The sequence below is a fragment of the Pelodiscus sinensis genome, chromosome 2 (assembly GCF_052426305.1).
Source record: "Pelodiscus sinensis isolate ZL-2025 chromosome 2, ASM5242630v1, whole genome shotgun sequence".
In the NCBI taxonomy this organism is placed as follows: domain Eukaryota; kingdom Metazoa; phylum Chordata; order Testudines; family Trionychidae; genus Pelodiscus; species Pelodiscus sinensis.
In genome coordinates, this window is record NC_143053.1 from 31,802,555 (window position 1) to 31,822,572 (window position 20,018).

At 41.7% G+C, this 20,018-nt stretch overlaps 1 protein-coding gene across 4 annotated transcripts in view; it reads right to left on the bottom strand.

The window, feature by feature from the left end:
* EMC2 (ER membrane protein complex subunit 2) overlaps positions 1-19,734 on the bottom strand; it is a 55,714-nt gene extending 35,980 nt beyond the window's left edge. The window contains exons 1-4 of one of the 4 annotated variants that reach the window (XM_025179592.3): positions 19,593-19,734; positions 11,177-11,290; positions 5,815-5,879; positions 1,235-1,320 (exon numbers count right to left, since the gene is read on the bottom strand). In XM_025179592.3, coding sequence (XP_025035377.1) covers positions 1,235-1,320; positions 5,815-5,879; positions 11,177-11,290; positions 19,593-19,632 — 305 coding nt within the window. In that variant the 5' untranslated portion in view covers positions 19,633-19,734. Of the gene's footprint in view, positions 1-1,234; positions 1,321-5,814; positions 5,880-11,176; positions 11,291-11,829; positions 12,230-19,592 lie in introns of those variants that run through there. The other 3 variants (XM_006113019.4, XM_075920216.2, XM_075920217.2) reach the window with 3 other exon arrangements.
* Between the last annotated feature and the right edge of the window lie 284 nt (positions 19,735-20,018).

Sequence of the window (20,018 nt, forward strand, 5' to 3'; positions counted from 1 at the left end):
ACTTTTCAGCAGGCTTGAAAAATAATTACCACCACCCATTCCCTAACCATACAGATTCCAGTTCATGAAACCAATGTGTGTAAGCCAGAGCTAACAATTATGGGGAAAGATTAGCAAAACACCTCAAATTAACTTATTTTGCAGAAGAGTGGATGTAAAATTGGTCTTGCTTAGGTGCTTTAGCCTCCTGCTGCCACGGGAGAGCCCAGCATTCCATTCATTTCAATCCAAACAATAGGCTTCATATCAATTTACAGTTTCAAAATATTTGCAAGGAAAAGGATGGCAAACATCTATTCAATGAAAATGGGCTTTTTCCCTTTTACATGACCAATATCCTGGAATCAGTGTGGCCCACATGCTCTACCCCTCAAAAGCCAACACAGTGAGCCGAGTGTTGCAGGAAATAGTTCATGCTAGATATAGAAGCCAAAATTTGCAAAATTGCTAGCTGCCACACCACAAGTAAATTATTTTGGAACAAGATACCAGAATTTGATATACAATGTTTCCAAATGTGAAAATCAGGCAAAGACTAGAGGTGCCCTAGACAGAGCCTACTCCTAGGGTCACCCTTGCGAGAAAAGTTCTATATTATGGACACTGAGCCAATTTGTAAGTTATCTGAACAATCCTATATAAAATGTAAGAGTAATAGTCCTTCAGTAGGCTAGAGCAAAAGCACCGAGAAGGGTTAGTTTTTTATTTTACATTTTATAATGTTTCTGGAGTCCTTTCTAAAAATCCTATTAGGGCTTTTCCCATAAGGACAAAGCTTGGGAAAAGAGTTATATTCATCAGTTATTTGGGCAGGGCAATGGTTTTGAATGGTATTTGAAATTCTGGACCAGGTGAATTAAATGTTGGTTTATAGATGAGGCATGGATTTGTGTTGCCAAAACCTGTGCAGTGTTTTACTGTCTACAATCTGAGGAAGGCAAGTAAAGGACCTTCTAAATCTATCAAGTCCAAATGGAAGATTACAATACTTAACAGTATTTGCAGATCCAGACTAACCCCTCTGATACTTAATACTTGTAATGTTGTGCTAGCCAAAAAACAACAGAAACACCTAAGCACAGTAAGCTCATCATAAACCATATTCGTTTTATAAAAAGGAAAGAACACTGAATTCATTCCCTCTGCTCCAAGTGTTACTGTCAGAAGAACTGCTTTTAAAAAAAGATAACTACCTTTTTCAGACACAAATTAGGTTTTTAAATTCAGCCATTACCTTTCCATGTATTCAAATCGCATGCCAGTTAATCGCTTAACTCTGTGGCTTCCAGGGAACTGTCGTCTTAGCTCTTGAAGACAAAACTAAATAAATAAAATAAATTCCTCTGAGTTAGTGATTTAACTTTTAGTGACAATCATTACTTATCAAATTAAAAGAAAAATCAGAAGACATATTTGTCACCAGCACTTCCTACCATAACCAGAGGAGAATCACAGCAATGCCTGGAGAAAGTCTCCTAATTTCTGGTCCTGTGATGCCAAAAGGATTCCGGAATATATAGACAAGCCACAGACTCCAAGCGGAGAAAGATCCAGCCATTTACAAAAAATATATATTGTTTTCAGAGTTTAAAAGTTTAGAGTCTATGAGTAGAGCCCGGCAAATCCATGGATATTAGGGATGTAAAATCCCGTTTAATTGATTAACTGGTTGAACATGTTATTTAACTGGTTAATTGATTGAAGGAGGATGAGTGGGGACAGCCTGGCCAGAACAATCCCTTCCTGCAGCGCCTTCCCTCTCCCCCCCGCCTGCAGGGCACCTGGCCGACAGAGATTGTTCTGGCTGGGATGGAGAAGCCCATGCCTGCAGCAGGTCAGGGCACCCCACGGGGCAGAGCACCCCACAGGCCAGAGCTGCAGTGATGTCCCAGTCAGAGCAGCTCCTCCCTGCTGGGTGCCCAGGCCCATCGCAGGAAGAGGCTTCTCCAGACTTTATATATGTGGGTATCTGTATCTTTGGTTTTGGATGTGGATATCCGTGGCTCATTTTAGTGGATACTAATTTTGTATTTGTGCAGGGTTCTACCAATAAATCCAAACCGTCTCCATTCCTGAGGTGTCTGTAACTCTGGGATTCTACTGTATTGTTAATTTCCTTTCATCTTCTATATTAGATATTACTGTAAGTCTGAGATTATAATTTTAAGTTTGTGAGGAAACCTAAAAAAATATTCTTAGTCCAGTAGGCTGCAAGGCAGTAATTAAACTAACCAATGTGGTCTCTTATGGATGGATGTATTTTTGAAGTGCAGTGTCTGTTAAAATAATCACATCAAGCCCCATTTTCAAAAGATCTACTTAAGAAACAACAGATTCTGCAGGGCCTGAGCACTTCTGGAAATCTGGCTAGTTTAGTGTAACCCTGATCATAGTTTTCTTCATTTATTATCCCATAATTCTAATGTTGTCTTGGTCAAAGGTTCTATGAATGTTGGGCATTGAATAGTCCATGATGTTCTAACCCAGTGGATTTTGTTTTGCCTTTGTGACTGCTGTGGTGGTGATACATTTAAGTTCTGATTCTGCAGTTGGATCTGTGTTTCACTAAATCTGTTTGTTTACATTTACTTCAGGCAGGCTAGCTGTATATGTAGGAATCTATCATGCATGGATCCAGTTGTAAAGTGGAAGAGCCATAGTTTGTCTGCTAAATCTATTGTGCTTTTAAAAAAAAAAACCTACTGCACAAGTGCGGAGCATATTTCTATATTGAAGATACAGAATATCCAGATAACACTGGACTATATGGTAGATTTATGGCCTATAAAATTTCAATTTAAAAATGCAAATTCTTTTCTGATGATTAAAGTAAGGATGAAATCATTCATTAGTTTTATTTACATTTTCCCTTAAAGACACTAAAACAGCATTTCAAGCAATTACAAAAAATTACTGCCAAATAGTTGTGGCTTTATATGATAAATTGTTGTTCAGAGCAACAATTCTTGTCTTGGGCATTCACTCTGAGTGCTAGTAAACCATTTTTCTAAGTCTGGAGTCACGTTACATGAAATTGCACCATTGCAGTCTGGGCTCATTGGATACTAACAAGATCATGTTTTCTAGCTCTGGATGATTCGGTTCAATGATGTTTCTTTGTGTTGCTTGCAACCGGGAGGGATTGGAATGAGTCTGTGTGAGCTACATTAGCACTACACTCTATTTGGCTGCCTGAAAGAACAGGGAGGGAAACTGATGGCTTTGGTCAGTTCCTTCTTTCTCCTCTGAGCTTTCCATAAGATGAGGCAGGGTGAGAAGAATTAATTATACACACAGCTCCACCAGAGCTAAGGGTGTGAAGAAAATGTTTAAACATTTTAAAAAGGGGGGTGTGAGTTTCTAATAGAAATTTTGGCCTGATTCACTCCTTCATGATTGGAGAATCTGGAGTCCTAGCCATTCACAATTTACTTATGGTAAAGCAGGGCTACTCAACACGTGGCCCGTGGGCTGCATGAGATCCGCAGCCTGTTTGTTTGTGGCCCACAGTGCAGTTTGGGTTGACGCAAGGACTCAAAACACGGCCCACAGGTGGCAGCCAAGATAGAAAAGTAGTCAATATAACGGCCTCCTGTTGATATGTGTTTTAGTAGTTAAATTCCTGAGCTGTCATTACTCGTCAAAAGTGCTGTCAAATACTGCATTGTATTAATATCAGCAGAAATGAATTAACTGGGGCCTGCATGTTGTGTAGCCTTGCCTTAATCTTTATATTTATACCCGCCAGCGTGAAAGAAGCTATTTGCATATATATATGCAACCACACTTAAGTAGCGGCCCTCAGCATGTGCTGAGTATCATTGTGGTTCCTGGGCCTTCCAAAGTTGAGTAGCCCTGCTCTAAAGTTTTAGATTGTTTTGCTTTTGAATACAGCTGCTCAACAACAAAATCTAAATTTGTAAATTATGCTCTCACGGTCATGAGTGCACACCACTGTAACTGTATGAGATGAACCGAAAAATACTATTTATTTTGTTTATAGAGCATATACATGTAATAAAAATAATGTAAAGTGAGCACTGTATACTTCGTATTCTGTATTGTAACTGAAACCAATATATTTGAAATGCAAAAAAAATCCAAAACGTTTAATAAATTTATTATTAAAATTGGTACTTCATTTTTTATAGTACTGATTAATCACTATTTTTGTGAGTTAATTGCAATTAACGAACTACAATTACAAATAATCTGTCTTCAGGCCTCTTATATGATATGCTGGAGGAATAATCAGTCCAATAACAACACAACAATTTTAAGAAGTCTTAGCTAAAAACTTCAATTTCTCCCCTGTGTCTAAGTAGCAGGCTTAAAAACAAATGGTTGAATGAGCTATCCAAAAGGCTTTTTACACTTTAGAGACCAACGTTTCCCTGTAACAAATTAAAATATAAAAAGGCTCCTTTACTGTACTAACAAAGCTATTCACAAGAATGTTGATCTATTTCAAGAGTATATGGAAGTATTCTGAAAAAGCATTTTTCTACTGCTGACTAACTTCTATGGCAGAAATGCAGTAACTTGAAGAAGTCTTTAATTACAAAGGCATTGTTTTTTAGTTTTAATATACAGGCAGTCCCCGGGTTATGTACAAGATAGGGACTGTAGGTTTGTTCTTAAGTTGAATTTGTATGTAAGTCGGAACTGGTACATATTGTAGGGGAAACTCTAGCCAAACATTTCTCCAGAGCTCAGTTTTATTCTCCCACACCTCACTTCCCTCAGTCCTTTATTCTCAAGCTGAGGTGTCTGCTGAGAAAAGCCGCTCCGCGTCTCCCTGGTCTGCTGGGGGGGGGGGGGGGGGACGCGCTAGCTTCGCGTATCTCTGGTCTGCTGGGGGGAAGCAGCTAGTGCGGGGTTGCCTCACCCCGTTTGTAAGTAGGGATCCGATGTAAGTCGGATCCATGTAACCCGGGGACTGCCTGTATCCAATATTTGTTAAACCATGTTTCCACCTTATTACCAGTCATTTTACATGGGTTTTATGCTGTTCTCTCTGGAGCCAATAGAAGCCCTCCCCAATTTTAACAGTGTATTATCAAGTGTCATGTAACTATCAGGTCCTCTCCTTTCTTCTCGCAGGACGACTGTAGCGTGCTTTCAGGGAGGTAAAAAATGATGTCACACCAGGCTGTAACTTCAGCTCCTGCTTTTCCTCCTCAGGATTTATGGGGAGGAGGGAATACAAGAATACTACATTTGTAATTTTTTTTTTTAAAAAAAAGCATATTTAAGTTTATGATTTTCTTTATATATCATAAAGTAGTAATAAAGGATATGGCCAAAATATTTGCTTTAATATTCATCTAAAAACACAGCAAGCAGCTGAATCACACATATTGGCTTTCTAAATGCCTTGAACAAGCACTGGGCTGCGTGCCTCTTGTTAAATGCTAGCAGTTATCATGCATTTAAATTCACATATACAGCACTGACACTTATCTGTAAATGTTCGAGAAAGTGATAAAAATTTGAGAGAGTTTACAACAAATATTCTCTAGACATTATGGCAGTTTTAATATTATTCCTGATATTCAGCCCATATCAGAGTAGTTAGAAATATTTTCATAGCTAGAAAAAACATGACCTCCCTAAATAAGAATTACACATTAAGGTGGGTGAAGGAACTTTCTCCCCACTAGTACATTTGAGAGCCTACAAGTCCAGGCTACATACTTCCTAGTATCCAATAAAACCGTCCAAAGGACTGATATGGAATAGATTCATGGGGGGCGGGGGAGGAGGAATTAAAAAAACCTTAAGGTTTGATGAAAAATCAGCTTGACAACTTACCAATGCCAAGTCATCCCGACTACAGTCCAGAGCAGCAATCATCACTTGTTCATATATTATCCAAACTAGACACAAGAGAGACATATTAAATATGGAGAACTGATTTTTCATAATGATGAGAAACACCGAAAATGTATGTAAGATTAATGAATTCCATCTTTGTATACTTTTCCCTGTCACTCCTGCACATCATTACTGACACAGAGACATTCAATGCACTACTGTAATTAATTAAAAGCACACTTGTGCATTTTTTATTGATTCGGTAACAAAGTATCTTTTCACATCTTGAAAGGCAAAAAGTTCTAATTCTTTGCTTTTCTTAACATTGATCTACAGTTTTTTGTTGAAACAGACCCATCATGCAATGCTCTGTGACCAGATCTGGAGAGCAGCCATATATGCTAGAAAGAAAACAACTTTTCCCCTAACTCCTCGTCGCTTTTCCCCTAACTGTTTCACTTCCATATTATGAGTGCAATACTGCCTTATTCCCTTGACTTCAAAAATTAGCTTATTCCACAACACACATTATCCATATTAGGACGATGTGTACAGGGCAACTGAAAGTGAGGCCCCATTGTTCTATGCACTGTACAGAGAAAGAAACAGTCCCTGTAAGGAAGAGCCTGGAATAGCCAATGCCACGGATGCCCAGATAATTTGTGGAAAAACAAATTAACCTTTTTTATAGAAACTGTATAAGAAAAAACACAAATCTAAACAATAAAGTTAACCTTTTCTCTTACCAGAATAAAGGGTACTGCTCACTGTACAGGTATTTTTAATACAATTCAAAGAAAAATTACAATTTACATTTTTTTCTAAGTTACCACAACAAAAATTAGATTTCATTGAAACACAAACAGACCAGGGCTTCTCTAGTCTGGTGTCTTGTCTCTAGTAGTGGCTAGCTCCAGAAGATTAGCATAAGAACCCCAGTAGTGGGCAGTTATACAATAACCTGCCTCCATGGAAAGCCAAGGGCTTTTTAAAGTCACATTCAACAGGATTCAGATTTTCTGACCATCCATATAGTTCAGTCCTTCTTTCACCAAATGTTAAACAGTCAACAGCTATTGCTAAGTTCTGCAAGACCATAGTGTGTTCTTTTAAAGAGATGTTTCTTTTTATAAATTTGAAAGTGGTTTCCTTTCAGTTTTATTGGATATAATCTGTATGATGGAACACTGTAAACAGAGATACCCAATTTACTTTCTCTGTAGCATTCATTAATTTCTATTTTACATAAGTTCACAGTGCCTTCCAGCAGTCACATCTAACACCTGTCACATGTGATTCATTCTCTCTCTCTCTCCCCCTCCCTTTTCCTCCCAGGGGAGTTGGTGGGAAAATTTTGTGTATAGCATCATCTTTGAATATTTGTTGCTTTATTTTATAGTTTTGCAATTTTCTATTGTGTTCTTATCTGTCTCTTTTCAAAACCAAAAAGCCCAATCTTTCAGTTATTCAGTCCAGACTACATACTTGCTCTGAAAATGATAAAGACTGGACTGGCCTGCAACACAGAAGGCAATGGAATGGCCTACTGTGCAAAAGGCTCTGGTAAAGACAGTGGGTGGCAATTCCCATATAGGCAGAGCATTCCACAAACTTAGGACCCTCCCATTAAAAAAAAAAAAAACAGCTTTCCTCTTAAGTGATTAACAAGATCATAAGACATTAAACTAATCCACGGTTTTATTATTTAAAGAGACAACAATGGCAATCGCTCTCTTTGTTAGTCTCTGTATTAGTTTCACTATCAAATCCACACATACAGTCTGGGATTCTGGAACACTCTGTACAGTGAGTATGCAGACACCCATTGAACCAAACTATAAACCCCATATATAATGAACACTACTTCAAAGCAGGGACTGCAGCAGCACCCCTAATTCCAGCACTTATGCATGCAGTCCTACACTGCATTTATAATAGTTGCAGGAGGGAGGCAGCATATGCAAGACTCTTATTAGATTCTTAAAAGACTCTTCATACCAAGAAGATTGAACTGTAATATACATAGGGTATGCTGTTTGTATAGATTATCCATATAATTATTTTAAAAGGACATACTATTTGAAACAGTTAGGATTTTAAATCCCTCTCGCTGAAAGAATACTGACAAAAATCCAGATGCAAGCATTGCAAAAACAAAAACAAACAAAACCCCTGGAGGAAATAGCATGGTACAGGTAGCCAGCCACCTTTATAATTTCTGGGAATATCTAAAGTTGAAAGATTTCTGGTAAAATATTATGAAAATGAGTGCAAGAGTTAACCCATGATATATATTTGCCAGATATTTAATCACTGGTCTTCTAAATAAATAATTTAATGAAATTAAACAGGGACTTGTTTAAAGCTCCTCAGACTTCAACTAAAAATATATACAGCTGCTCCCCGAGTTACGACCACCTCCACTTACGACCATCCGCACTTATGACCAAAGCGGTTGTAAATACAGAACCGAGTTACGAACAGCGATCCGCACTTACGAACAGTGCGGTCGACATGTAAATCTATGGGATCCGAGTTATGAACACTTGGAGTTACAGACCAAGTGTTGGTCCGTAACTTGTTTGTAACTCGGAGAGCGGCTGTACTTTATCACTATGGCTGCAAATATCTAATAGCAACTGTACAAGAATGGCTGGGAAATGAAAACATTAAAAGATGTATTGCTTGTATTAGATTAACCAAATTATAAAAAGGCAAGCCAAAGAAAGAGGAATGAATATTAAAAACAAACCAGGAATATTTATCCATTCCTAATTGTATGGGATTCATATGCAAATCTATAAAGTACTAGCCAATTAGCCCGTCATAAGATTGGATTTTCAGGTCTCTCCTCCACCTCTTCTCTCCTGAGCCTCCAGTCTCTCGCTCTGTCTCTCTTTCTCTCTCTCCTCCTCCTCCTACTGCCTCCCCTCTCTCTCAGCTCTCCTCCGCCTTCTTCCTCTCTCTTCCCATCTCTCTCTCTTTCTCTTCTCCCCCTCCTGCTTCTCACTCTTTCTCCGCTCTCCTCTGTCTCCATCGCAGATGCACGCTCGTCCATGCCCCGCTCCCATACCATGTACGTCACTGCCCCGCCCCCCTTTACCTCCCGCCATGGCGCTCGGCTGACCTCTGCACCACTCAGCTGGGCTGCCGCGGGGGAGCCCAAACGGCTACTTGCTCTGCTTGCTCCCCCGCGGCGGCCCGGCTAAGCGGCGCAGAAGTCAGCCGAGCGCGACCGTGGGAGGTGAATGGAGGGCGGGGCAGTGACATAGTCGAGCGCCACGGCGGGAGGGGAAGTGGGTGTGGCCTGGCCATATATGTCACTGCCCCGCCCTCCATTCGCCTCCCTCCATGGTGCTCGGCTGACTTCCGCGCCACTCAGCCGGTCCATCGCGGGGGAGCAAACGGCACAAGCAACCGTTTAGGACCCGCGCTCCCCCTGCAGCACGTACCGCAGCACCCAAATGGCCACTTGCTCCCCCGCGGCGGCCTAGCTGAGTGTAGCAGAAGTCAGTCGAGTGCCATGGCAGGAGGCGAAGAGCGCGACTCAGGCAAAAGAGCCGCCCAGAGGGAGCAGCCAGCATTTCAGCGTTAGAGTCACAGACATTGGGCTACTATATGATTCTTGTCATTAAATATTTTGTTTTTTCTACTGCTCTTACATAAAAAGTGATATTGCATTGTTATTCCTGAACAACTCCCTTTTGCCAAGTTTCTGTCCAGAAAGACATAGTGTCATAAAAATTCTCTGGAAATAGCCATTCTGTAATACAGAATATATTACAGAAACCCAGACATGACTAAACTATAGCATCACAAATACAATAGCATCACAAATACAATTCTGTCATAAGAACAGTTTTCACATTAAGTTCTACAACATAATATTACTTACGGCTTAGTTAAAGATATAACATTTCCTTATCCTTATTAAAAAACCCTCCCCTTATAATTTTTCCCATTCCTCGGAAGTGAAGATAACCTGTTGAATGATACCTAAATAATACAATCTCAGCCAAATGTTCACAATATATTCTTATGACTTGCCAATGTGTACCCATCCTAAGGGCCGAACCATAGGTAATGGAACTATGAAAGGATGTGGATGCATTGGAAAGGGTCCAACAGAGGGCGACCAAAATGATTAGAGGGCTGGAGAACATTACCTATGAGGAGCGACTGAGAGATTTCGGTTTGTGTAGTCTTCAGAAGAGAAAGAGTGAGGAGGAATTTAATAGCAGCCTTCAACTTCCTGAAGGGAGGATCCAAAGAGGATGGAGAAAGGCTGTTCATAGTAGTGACGGATGGCAGAACAAGGGGCAGTGGTCTCAAGTTACAGTGGGGGAGGTCTAGTTTGGAAATTAGGAAAAGCTATTTCACTAGAAGAGTGGTGAAGTGCTGGGATGGGTTACTTAGGGAGGTGGTGGAATCTCCATCCCTAGAGGTTTTTAAGTCTTGGCTTGACAAAGCCCTGGCTGGGTTGATTTAGTTGGGCAGATGGCTGGACTTAATGACCTCCTGAGGTCTCTTCCAGCTCTATGATTCTATGAATGCTGCAGCACCCCAACATACCATTTATATACAGGATTTAGAGATTGGCTCAATAGCTCTCAGTACCCTCACTATAAAAATTGTTCCAGTTGAGGGATATAGCGATTTGTCAATTATCCAATAAGCATAAGCTTATTGGATAGTCAATTAGTGATGTGATTAGTTGTTTTCCCCCCACTTGCTGCCTTTATCAGAAAAAGGCAGCAAAGGGGAGAGCAGGTGCTGGAGGGAAGCCAGCTTTAAATCTGGTTCCCCCCAGCACCAACTCCACAGAGGGCAGGAGAGGTAGAGGCACAGTTGGAAACGGGGCAAGCTGGGACTAAAGCAGTCTCGGCTCATGCAGGATCTGCTCCGATTCTCGTTCTGAAATCTACAAGAGCCCTGGCACGGCTTTTGTACATTTCAAAAGCAGAAGCCCTGCAAGGGTTCTTGTACACTTCAAAGGCTCAGGCACTGCAGGGAGCTTGGAGCAAATATGGGAGTTCCCCACTGGCCCCACACTCTCTGCAGGACTTCTGCTTTTGAAATGAAATGAAATGAAATGAAATGAAATGAAATGAAATGAAAGGCTCAGGCACCGCAGGGAGCGTGAGGCCAGTACCCCTCTGGCTCCATGCTCCCTGATGGGCTTCTACTTTTGAACTGTAGCAAGAGCCTGACAGAGCTCTTGCTATAGTTCAAAGGTGGCGGCGCACTTACTGACTAATTAAATAGTCAATGGAAATCTCATTGATTATTTGATTAGTTAATCTATATTAAACATCCCTATTCCAATTACAGTGAAACTTTTGAAATAATTTCAACCTACTGTCATCCCCAAGCTTGGATGCATATTCGTTAATTAATTCTCCTCCAACTTCCACTATCTGTTCACTGTTCCGATAGTTTTCTTCCCTCCACTTCCTCATTTTATCACGCATCTCTGAAAAACAAAATATAAGGTTATCATGCAATAATGTAATATGAAGTCTATTTCTGAACTGACTTTTAATCTAATCTCAACCATGTTCAAGAGATACACATATGCAATTTCTACTAATAACAAAGCTGCTTGGGGATAGAGCGATCCCTGGAACTTTGACCTTGTTACCTTACCGCCATTATGGAGACTACTTAAAAGCAGGGAGTGAACATGTGAGAGGGGGGGGGGGGGAAATCTACTGAATTTGTGGTTTCAGAGGCTATTAGGTGAATAATCTAAATTGTCAGATGTAAAACAGGCTCCGTGAGAATAGATTCAGCTCAGAGCATTGTCAATTCATGTCCTTTAAGATCCAGTGTTGATCAGTTTAGTATCAAACTGTTAACGTATGTAGGGCTTTAAACAAAACGAAGCCTACACAAATCTTAAAAACTGAGGTCCTCCCCAACTGGAGATGACAACAAGTTGAAGATCTTATTAAATCTTACTAAGGATTTACATTAGTATTTATTCTGAGTCATCAATTACCCTCTCTCTACCTTGGCTGCCGCTTGTCCCTCTGGCTGTCACGCTTTCTGACTCTGAGTGAGTTATAGTTGAGTGAATCTGTATAAATATACTTTGGAGGGCATTCAGATTCTCCTGCATGGAAATCTGTACTATACAAGATATTTCTCATCATCAATACTGGGAAGGAAGGAGACTCCGTGGAGGGTGGACAAAGAAAAACAGAACATGTGACATTTCATTTTGAACTTAGCTATAAAACAAAGCTTTATCATACTAACAAGAAAAACAGACCTCCTATTTTCAAACCTGTGATTGGTATCTACAACATAACTTTTTCTGTTAACTTTCCAAGTAATTTTCAGCATCCTCAGGATCTATAGCTTTCCTTTAACCAATAGGTCTTGCTATCTGTTTTTCAATTTGACCTTTCAGTTGCAATGATAAAAATCTAATCGAAACTAGTATTTTATGGTAATGTATGATTATATGAAATGATTTAATAATAATAAAAAAAACCAACTTTCCTCAAATGCTGACTTCCAGATTGAGACAATTCACTTGTACTATTAAAATTAAATCAGACAAGAACGTTGTATAAATGTATATATTTTAGACTTTTTACTGGACATATTTTCTAGACAAAGCAATTTAACTTTATAAACATGGCATCATCCTCTGCACAGACAATTTTTAGACTAAAATTCTTATTGATGTTTTATTTATCATATGTGCAAGCCACCACCAAAACTGTTCTTTAATATAACAGCTCTATGGGAATAAATTTGATTTTGGAAGAGGTCAGCAATAATATAAAAATGCAACTGATAAATATGAGACATTTTTAAAGCAAAAATAAATAACTGCTATAAAATTCCATTCTAGGAATGTTCTGTGTGTTGCCATAATGATATGCAGCTTGAAAGGAGGCATGAGAATAAAGACTTTCTTTGTGAAACAGTAAGTGGGTCCTATATGTGAAAATTACCAAAGGAAACCACTTCATATATCAGTAAGATAGAAAGGACACCAAGGCTGTGTCCAGACTCAGGTGTTTTTTCGAAAAAAGTAGCCTTTTTTGAAAAAACTTCACCTGCGTCTAGACTGCAGCCGCGTTTTCGAAATTAAATCGAAAGAACGTGGCTTTTCTTTCGACGGCGGTAAACCTCATTTCACGAGGAAGAACGCCTTTTTCGAAAGTGCTCTTTTGAAAAAAGGTGTTCTTGAAAGCAAACAGGGCTTTTTAGAAAGAGAGCATCCAGACTCACTTGCTCTCTTTCGAAAAAGCGGCTTGCTTTTTCGAAAGTTCCGCGTGCAGTCTAAACGCTCTCTTTCGAAAGAGGCTTTTTCAAAAGTATCTTTTGAAAAAGCCTCTTTCGAAAGAGGCTTGCGGTCTAGACATAGCCCAAGCTTTCAATTTTAAAATTTCGAAAGAGCATTTACTATGGATCCAATCTTAAAAAGTTCCAGACCTGATCCTAAGGTCAACTGTAGTAGGGCATATTCACCATCACACAGCAAAGGTGAATGTAGACAGTTTTCTTGCATTTCAAAATACACAATAAAATTTGACAGTTTAAAAGTAAACACAGACCCTTTTCCATCTACCAGAAGGGATCTCATTTCTTTCATAAAACTGTACTGTGCCACATTTTGTATTATGAAAGTCAACCATAACTACTACATAGGTCAAATTAAATGCTTCTTCACAAACTAATTTGTTCTTGACACAACAATCAGTGGCAATTTAAACATTAGACAGCAAGAATGTATCACACAAATTGACTGTGTAAATATACATAAAATAAATAAGTCATCTAGTTTTCACAAATTCATTTGCTTGACAACTACTAAAGCCTCCATAACAGTATAACTTTCAAATGTAATACTGTCTAAGCTATTAACAACATTCATGTCAATCATTTATCACCAAAGTAGGCTTTTCAATGATTGGAAAAAAGCAAAACACAGAACATGCTGTATCCGTTGACCACTGAAAGTGAGAAAACAAGTACAAATAAATGTTCTAGTATAAATACAATGAAAGATATGTTAGTTAGATTATAAAGTGCTGGATTATGAACAGAAGGCAGAAAATAAATGTTGGTAACATCCTAAGCAGACTCATTTGGGGGAGGGGAGGAGTGTTAAGAAACATCAATTGTGTCAATCGGGCTACATTTTTAAGGAAAGTACATCTGTACAGTGTAACAAGGGGCTGAGCAGTAGCAGTGCTGGACTCTGGCAGTGGTTTGGGGAGGTTATATTTATGTCACTAGGTCTATAAATTGATCTAAAAGAACTGATGGGCTTGTTCATTTTAGTGTAGTTTAAAACAGCAGGTGACTCCCGGCCTGAGGTCTGCCACCAGCACCTGGCACCAGGGGGGTCCACCCTCTGCTCACAGAGGGCCATGAGTGAGAGGCTACTCCCAAGCACTGGTTAACTGGCAGCCAATAAGCACCAACTGGGAAGGATGATGCTTATCAAATTGCTGGTTACCCATTCACATCCCTAATCCAAACTTCTGACTAGCAGTCTTCACAAGAAAGAAAATCCTCATCTATAATGAAGACCCGTGCTTTATCCATTGCTCCATGTTGCCACTGTGGCCACTCAACATCTGTGGTTAGCTAAGATAATGTTCAAGAACCTTACTTTTCTCTGTGGCAATGCCACTTACAGTTATTTCATAGGGTGAATAAAATAAAACTAAACATTGTTTTATGACAATAAATAAAAGATGCTTAGAAGGAATTTCAAACAGTTTACAAAGTATAACAAAAATATCCACAATCTTTTAATGTGAATCTGGAATATTAGGGCAAAGTCAGAATATAAAGGTAAAGAGAAAGCTAAATAATTATTTTTATACAGCCGCTCCCCGAGTTGCGAACAGTGGAGTTACGATTGTTCGCATTTACGCCCAAAGTTCCCATGGAGCAGTCATAAAGGAGGCCCTCGAGTTACGAACGCGACCCGCGCTTACGAACAGCGCAGTCGCGTGTAACTCAATGGGATCAGAGTTAGGAACAGATCAAGTTATGGCCAAGTGTTTGGTCCGTAACTCGGAGAGATGCTGTAGACAATAAATTTGAATCCAATTCTTAAGATGCATGAGGGGAGTAATTTTGTCTTCCATGACTGAAGCAGAATTTTCTGATCATTATTAACCTGGTTACTATTACAACTCCAGTTTGAAAGTTGTGTGCTAGGAATCAATTTGGGACTCTTAACTTCACTACAAATGAAGTTGCCCCATTTATAAATTTGCAAGTCTTCCATATATTGTGTTTTTAATGTTAATGTTTTTAATGTTAATATATACGTTTTGGGGGGTTTTTTAAACAATTTTTCATTGTTTTAAAAAGATGTGGGCAGCATTCCTTATAAGCTATGCACTTGTGCCACCACTCAAGAAGGATTCAAATGCTGTACAGTTGATTAGCAGAGTGACCACTGTAAAGATGTTAAGTATCAAGTAATTAACTAATCGAATAGTCGATAGGGAGCCTCTGCCTTTGAAGTGTAGCAACAAAATGGAAAATGAAATTTAATGAGGATAAATGTAAAGTAATGCACATTGGAAAAAATAACCCCAACTATAAATATAATATGATGGCGGCTCATTTAGCTACAAGTAATCATGAAAGAGATCTTGGAGTCATCATGGATAGTTCTCTGAAGACATCCACGCAGTGTGCAGTGGCAGTCAAAAAAGCAAACAGGAGGTTAGGAATCATTAAAAAAGGGATAGAAAATAAGACTGAGAATATCTTATTGCCCTTATATAAATTCATGGTACGCCCACATCTTGAATACTGCATATAGATGTGGTCTCCTCATCTCAAAAAAGTTATACTGGCATTAAAAAAGGTTCAGAGAAGGGCAACTAAAATGATTAAGGGTTTGGAACGGGTCCCATATGGGAAGAGATTAAAGAGACAGGGACTTTTCAGCTTGGAAAAGAAGAGACTAAGGGGGGATATAATAGAGGTAATAAAATCATGAGTGGTGTGGAGAAGGTGAATAAGGAAAAGTTATTTACTTGTTCCCATAATATAAGAACTGGGGAGTTCCCAGCTGATCCTGGGCTCAAACTGGTGCTGCCTCTTTGAAATGCCATGAGGAGCCTGATGTCCAGCTGCCCGTAGCATTTCAAAGCAGCATTGCTGCAGAGCCCAGGGTCAGTGCCCAGCCGATCTCCAGCTGACCACGGGATCTGTGTGGTGCTGCCACTTTGAAATGCTGGGTGGAGCCTGATGCCGGGCTCACCATGGCATTTAAAGCGGCAGCGCCGCACAGAGCAGCTGAACCTGGGCTCAGTGCAGCACTGCCGCTTTGAAGTACCCTTCTGTTCTCTCCCCCTGTTGTTGTCTCTATCTGATAGAAGCAGGAAGTGGGGGAAGCTACAAGTTGATTAGTCCTTCAGATCCCTAGACCATAGCTAGATTTTTATTTCTATTTTATTTATGGTGGAGCGTATCTGCACATGCCTCAGTGCACAAAAAGAAATGTACTTCGCACATGGATGGAAAAAATCCGCACATGGATAGAAAAGATGGTTTGGGGGGGGGGGGGATTTGCTAGCTTCTATTTTGATGAGACATATGTAACAAGATTCTATACAATTAATTATTGTTCACAACTGCTCAAGGGATTACTGGGCAAGCACATACTGATTTACTATTAAAATCAAGATATATTCTGAAGGATTATGGCTTCTTTCACGTGCCTTTCTGAGAGTGCAATGTCCTTCTGAAGCTGGTACCCACTGAAGAAAAAATATGCACTAAAATTCCCTAATAACAAATTCTCCCAGATGTGTTATTAATCAAGAGACGTAACTTTATTTTTAGCTGAGACTGAATTGATAATGCAATTCTGCTTGCCTGAGAATAAGAAAGAGTGGCAGAATCTTATTTACTTTGTATAACTTTGAGCCTTGACATGAAAACTAAATGTAACTTTACTTGGCTTCAGTCACCCTAACTGATCATTGCTGTTTGTGGTTCAAATTGACTTTTGTTATGTTGTCCAACTGATGTTGCACAATACCAGTTTCTGATATGGCTTTTATATAAAATCCTTTTTATTTTTTCTTCAATCAAATTCATCCCTGGAGTAACTGCAAGTAAATCAATGGAGTCACACCACAGATGTATCTCATCTGTGATTAGTTTGCACTTCTGTCAATGGACACTTATACCAATAGACCCTCACTAGTAAAACCATTGGGGGAGGGGGAAATAAAAATAATAATTCCCTAGTCATGTTGTAACATTTTACATTTACCTGCAAAGAGGGAGACCAATTATAAGCATTGCTGCTCAAATTACAAGCACTAACAAAATATTTGTGTTATAACCTGATCTACTGACATGATAGTTTTACTAGCACAGACATTATACTTTTAGGCCTACCTTAATGCTTTTCAAGAGCCCGAGAGGAAGGGACACCTATTCTACTGTTGTTTGCACAACATATTTTACTAAGCCTGGGTTATAAATTGCATAAGGCATCTGATTTGCACAAACTAAGTTGAAGAAAAAAGGAACATCAAGGAACTGTGTTCTTTCGGGCATGGATTTTTACTGCTTACACTTAGTTTGTTTACAACTAGGGATGTTACATTTTGATTTATCAACTAATTGAGCAGTCAATGGAATTTCCATCGACTACACGATTAGTCAATAAGAGGGGGGGTGCTCGCTATCTCTACTGCGCCTCTGCCTACTGTGGCTCTTACTACACTTCAAAAGCAGAGGCGCAATGGGGAATACAGGGTGAGTGGGGCTGCTGCTGACGCCTGGTCCCAGAAGTTGCGCTTCTGCTTTTGAAATGTACTAAGAGCCGCCTGCAGCTCTTGCAACATTTCAAAGACAAAGGCGCAACAGCGAACCCGGCACAAGTGGAGACTGAAGCAATCCCAGGTCATGCCCAGTCCCCCACTGCACCTCTGCCTCCCCCGTGGAGATGGTGCTAGGGGGAACCAGCTTTTAAGCCAGTTCCTCTCAACACCAGCTCCTGCTCCCAGCCCCACTGCCTCTGATAGTGACTAGTCAAGTAGTGCATATGCTTATCGGTTAGTTGACTACTCAACTAATTGCTTACCTTCCTATTTACAATCCGGGTGAAATGAGGCCTAAGTATAGAGAATTGGCTTGTACAGACAAATGTCAAAGCAGAACATGGAAAGTGTTACTTTCTTCATGACATTAGCTCACCAACTCCTCAGATGTTGACCAAGATTCTGATTTCCCAACCTATCACTTGCATAGTTTGTGCCTCTGGCAAGCTAACTACCACACACTCAGAATTCATGTCCACCCAGAAAATTACACAAAAGTAAAGCGCTCCTCCCCAGCACTTCAGGTGCACGTTTCTAGCTCCTGGAGAAGTGGGTGGAGAGAAAATCACTGTGGGGCTGGGGACACCCATAGACGTAGTTGGGGAGAGCAACGGCACTCCAAGCAAAGGTGAAACATGGGCTTATGTATGACTGGCCTCCCTCCCCCACAACTTCTGTGAGGGAAGAGCTGTCCAGGTGATGGAGGGGGCCACTCCAGCTCACTGATTCTGCAGTTGGATACCACTTCCCTAGGTCCTAATGACAATATTCTTCCCCTTCTATGGGTGCTGATTTCCCTGCATGCCCATTACCCTGTTCCTGTATAAAGGTGTGTGTCCATGGTGCGAGAGGGCAGATGGAGGCTGCTGGCTTTGAGGAAGAGGAAGGAAGTGGAAGTGAGGGAAGGGGGATAGAGACAGTGAGAGGGGAATGTAGAAATGAGAGAAGGTAAATGGGGCAGAGAACAGGGAGAGGAAAGCAGAGGGGATGAGACAGGGAGTGGAGGATGGGAAGGGAAGAGCAATGGGGAAGAGAGAGTGGAAACCTGGTAACACAGCATCTCTTCAGCAGCAGCTGGGGTTCCCCCATTAAGCAGGCTCATCGAAAGCCCAAAACCAATACCTGGACCACCCTCCCCCACTCCTGGGTCCCAACACCCTAAGCTACAACTACCTGCACTCATGAACCCCCACACCAAGTCTTACTCCATAGCCTCTGATGCCAAGCACCCCTCATGCAACTCCCCCATAGGGTTCCATCCTTCCCACACCCAGATCCCTGCTGCTGAACTCCAACCACCTTCACCTGGACTCCACATGCAACGTCCCATGGCCCCTACACCAAGAAGTCCCAAGCAAGCACTTGTGCATTCAGACCTCCTCCCCAAGCACCCACACCCAGACTGCCCCACATCAATCCCTCTCACTGCACACCTGGGATCTCCCACGCTAAGCCCCTCCATACCCGGATCCTGCTGAGCTGAACCTGCCTGCACGCCTGTTTGCCTGGCACAGAGGGGCAGAGCGCTGGAGTGTTTCTGGGGCAGGCCAAAACCTCGAGCAGAGTCAGGGTCGGGTGCAGCCTCACCACGGAGTCCCTGCCCCGCGAGGGGGTGCGAGTGGGGGCAGTTCCCTCCCCCACCATGCTAGCACCTGCGCAATTTGTTCTGCAGAAATGAAAATTGCAGCATTTTAAACAATTCTGTGCAGAATTTTTATTCCGCTGCCCCGGCCCAGCACTCCCGCGGCCCCGCGTGTGGGGAGGACGGAGGGGGGGGGGGGCGTCCGCTCCACCCCAGAGCCAGCAGCACAGGCCGGAGCCAGGAAGACCCGGCTCGCACGGACCCCGCCCCCGCGGCGGAGCTCTCCGCAGGCCCCATCCCGGGCCGGCAAGCCGAGGCAGGCCCCTTTGCCGTGCCGGGGCGGGGAGCCCGGGAGCAGTTACCTTCCCAAGTCACATCGTACAGTTCCGAGACCTTCGCCATCTTGCCGACGTAACGTCCCACGCTCTTCTCCGCTAACCTTTCTGGGCATGCGCGGCGGCGCTGCGCACGCGTAGTGATGTTTGCTGAAGCCGCTGACTTGCCTGGGGCTGCGAGCGGGCACCCGGTTGTGCCATTGTGGGGAGGTGACTGGCCAAGCCTGGCACAGGAGAGCGGCTGCGCAGAACGGTCCCACAGCTGGAGGCAGGGGACGGCAAGGGGCAGAATGCGGGACGGGGTACTAGGAGGTGGGGTGAGGCCCTGCCAGGCAGGGCAGGGGGGACCCAAGGGTGAGCCCTTTGCCCTGGCAGCAGCTATAGGGGTGCGTGGCAGAGGGGCTGTCCCCCACGCAGTACCCGCTTCCCAGAGCTGAGCGCTTAGAGGCGCAG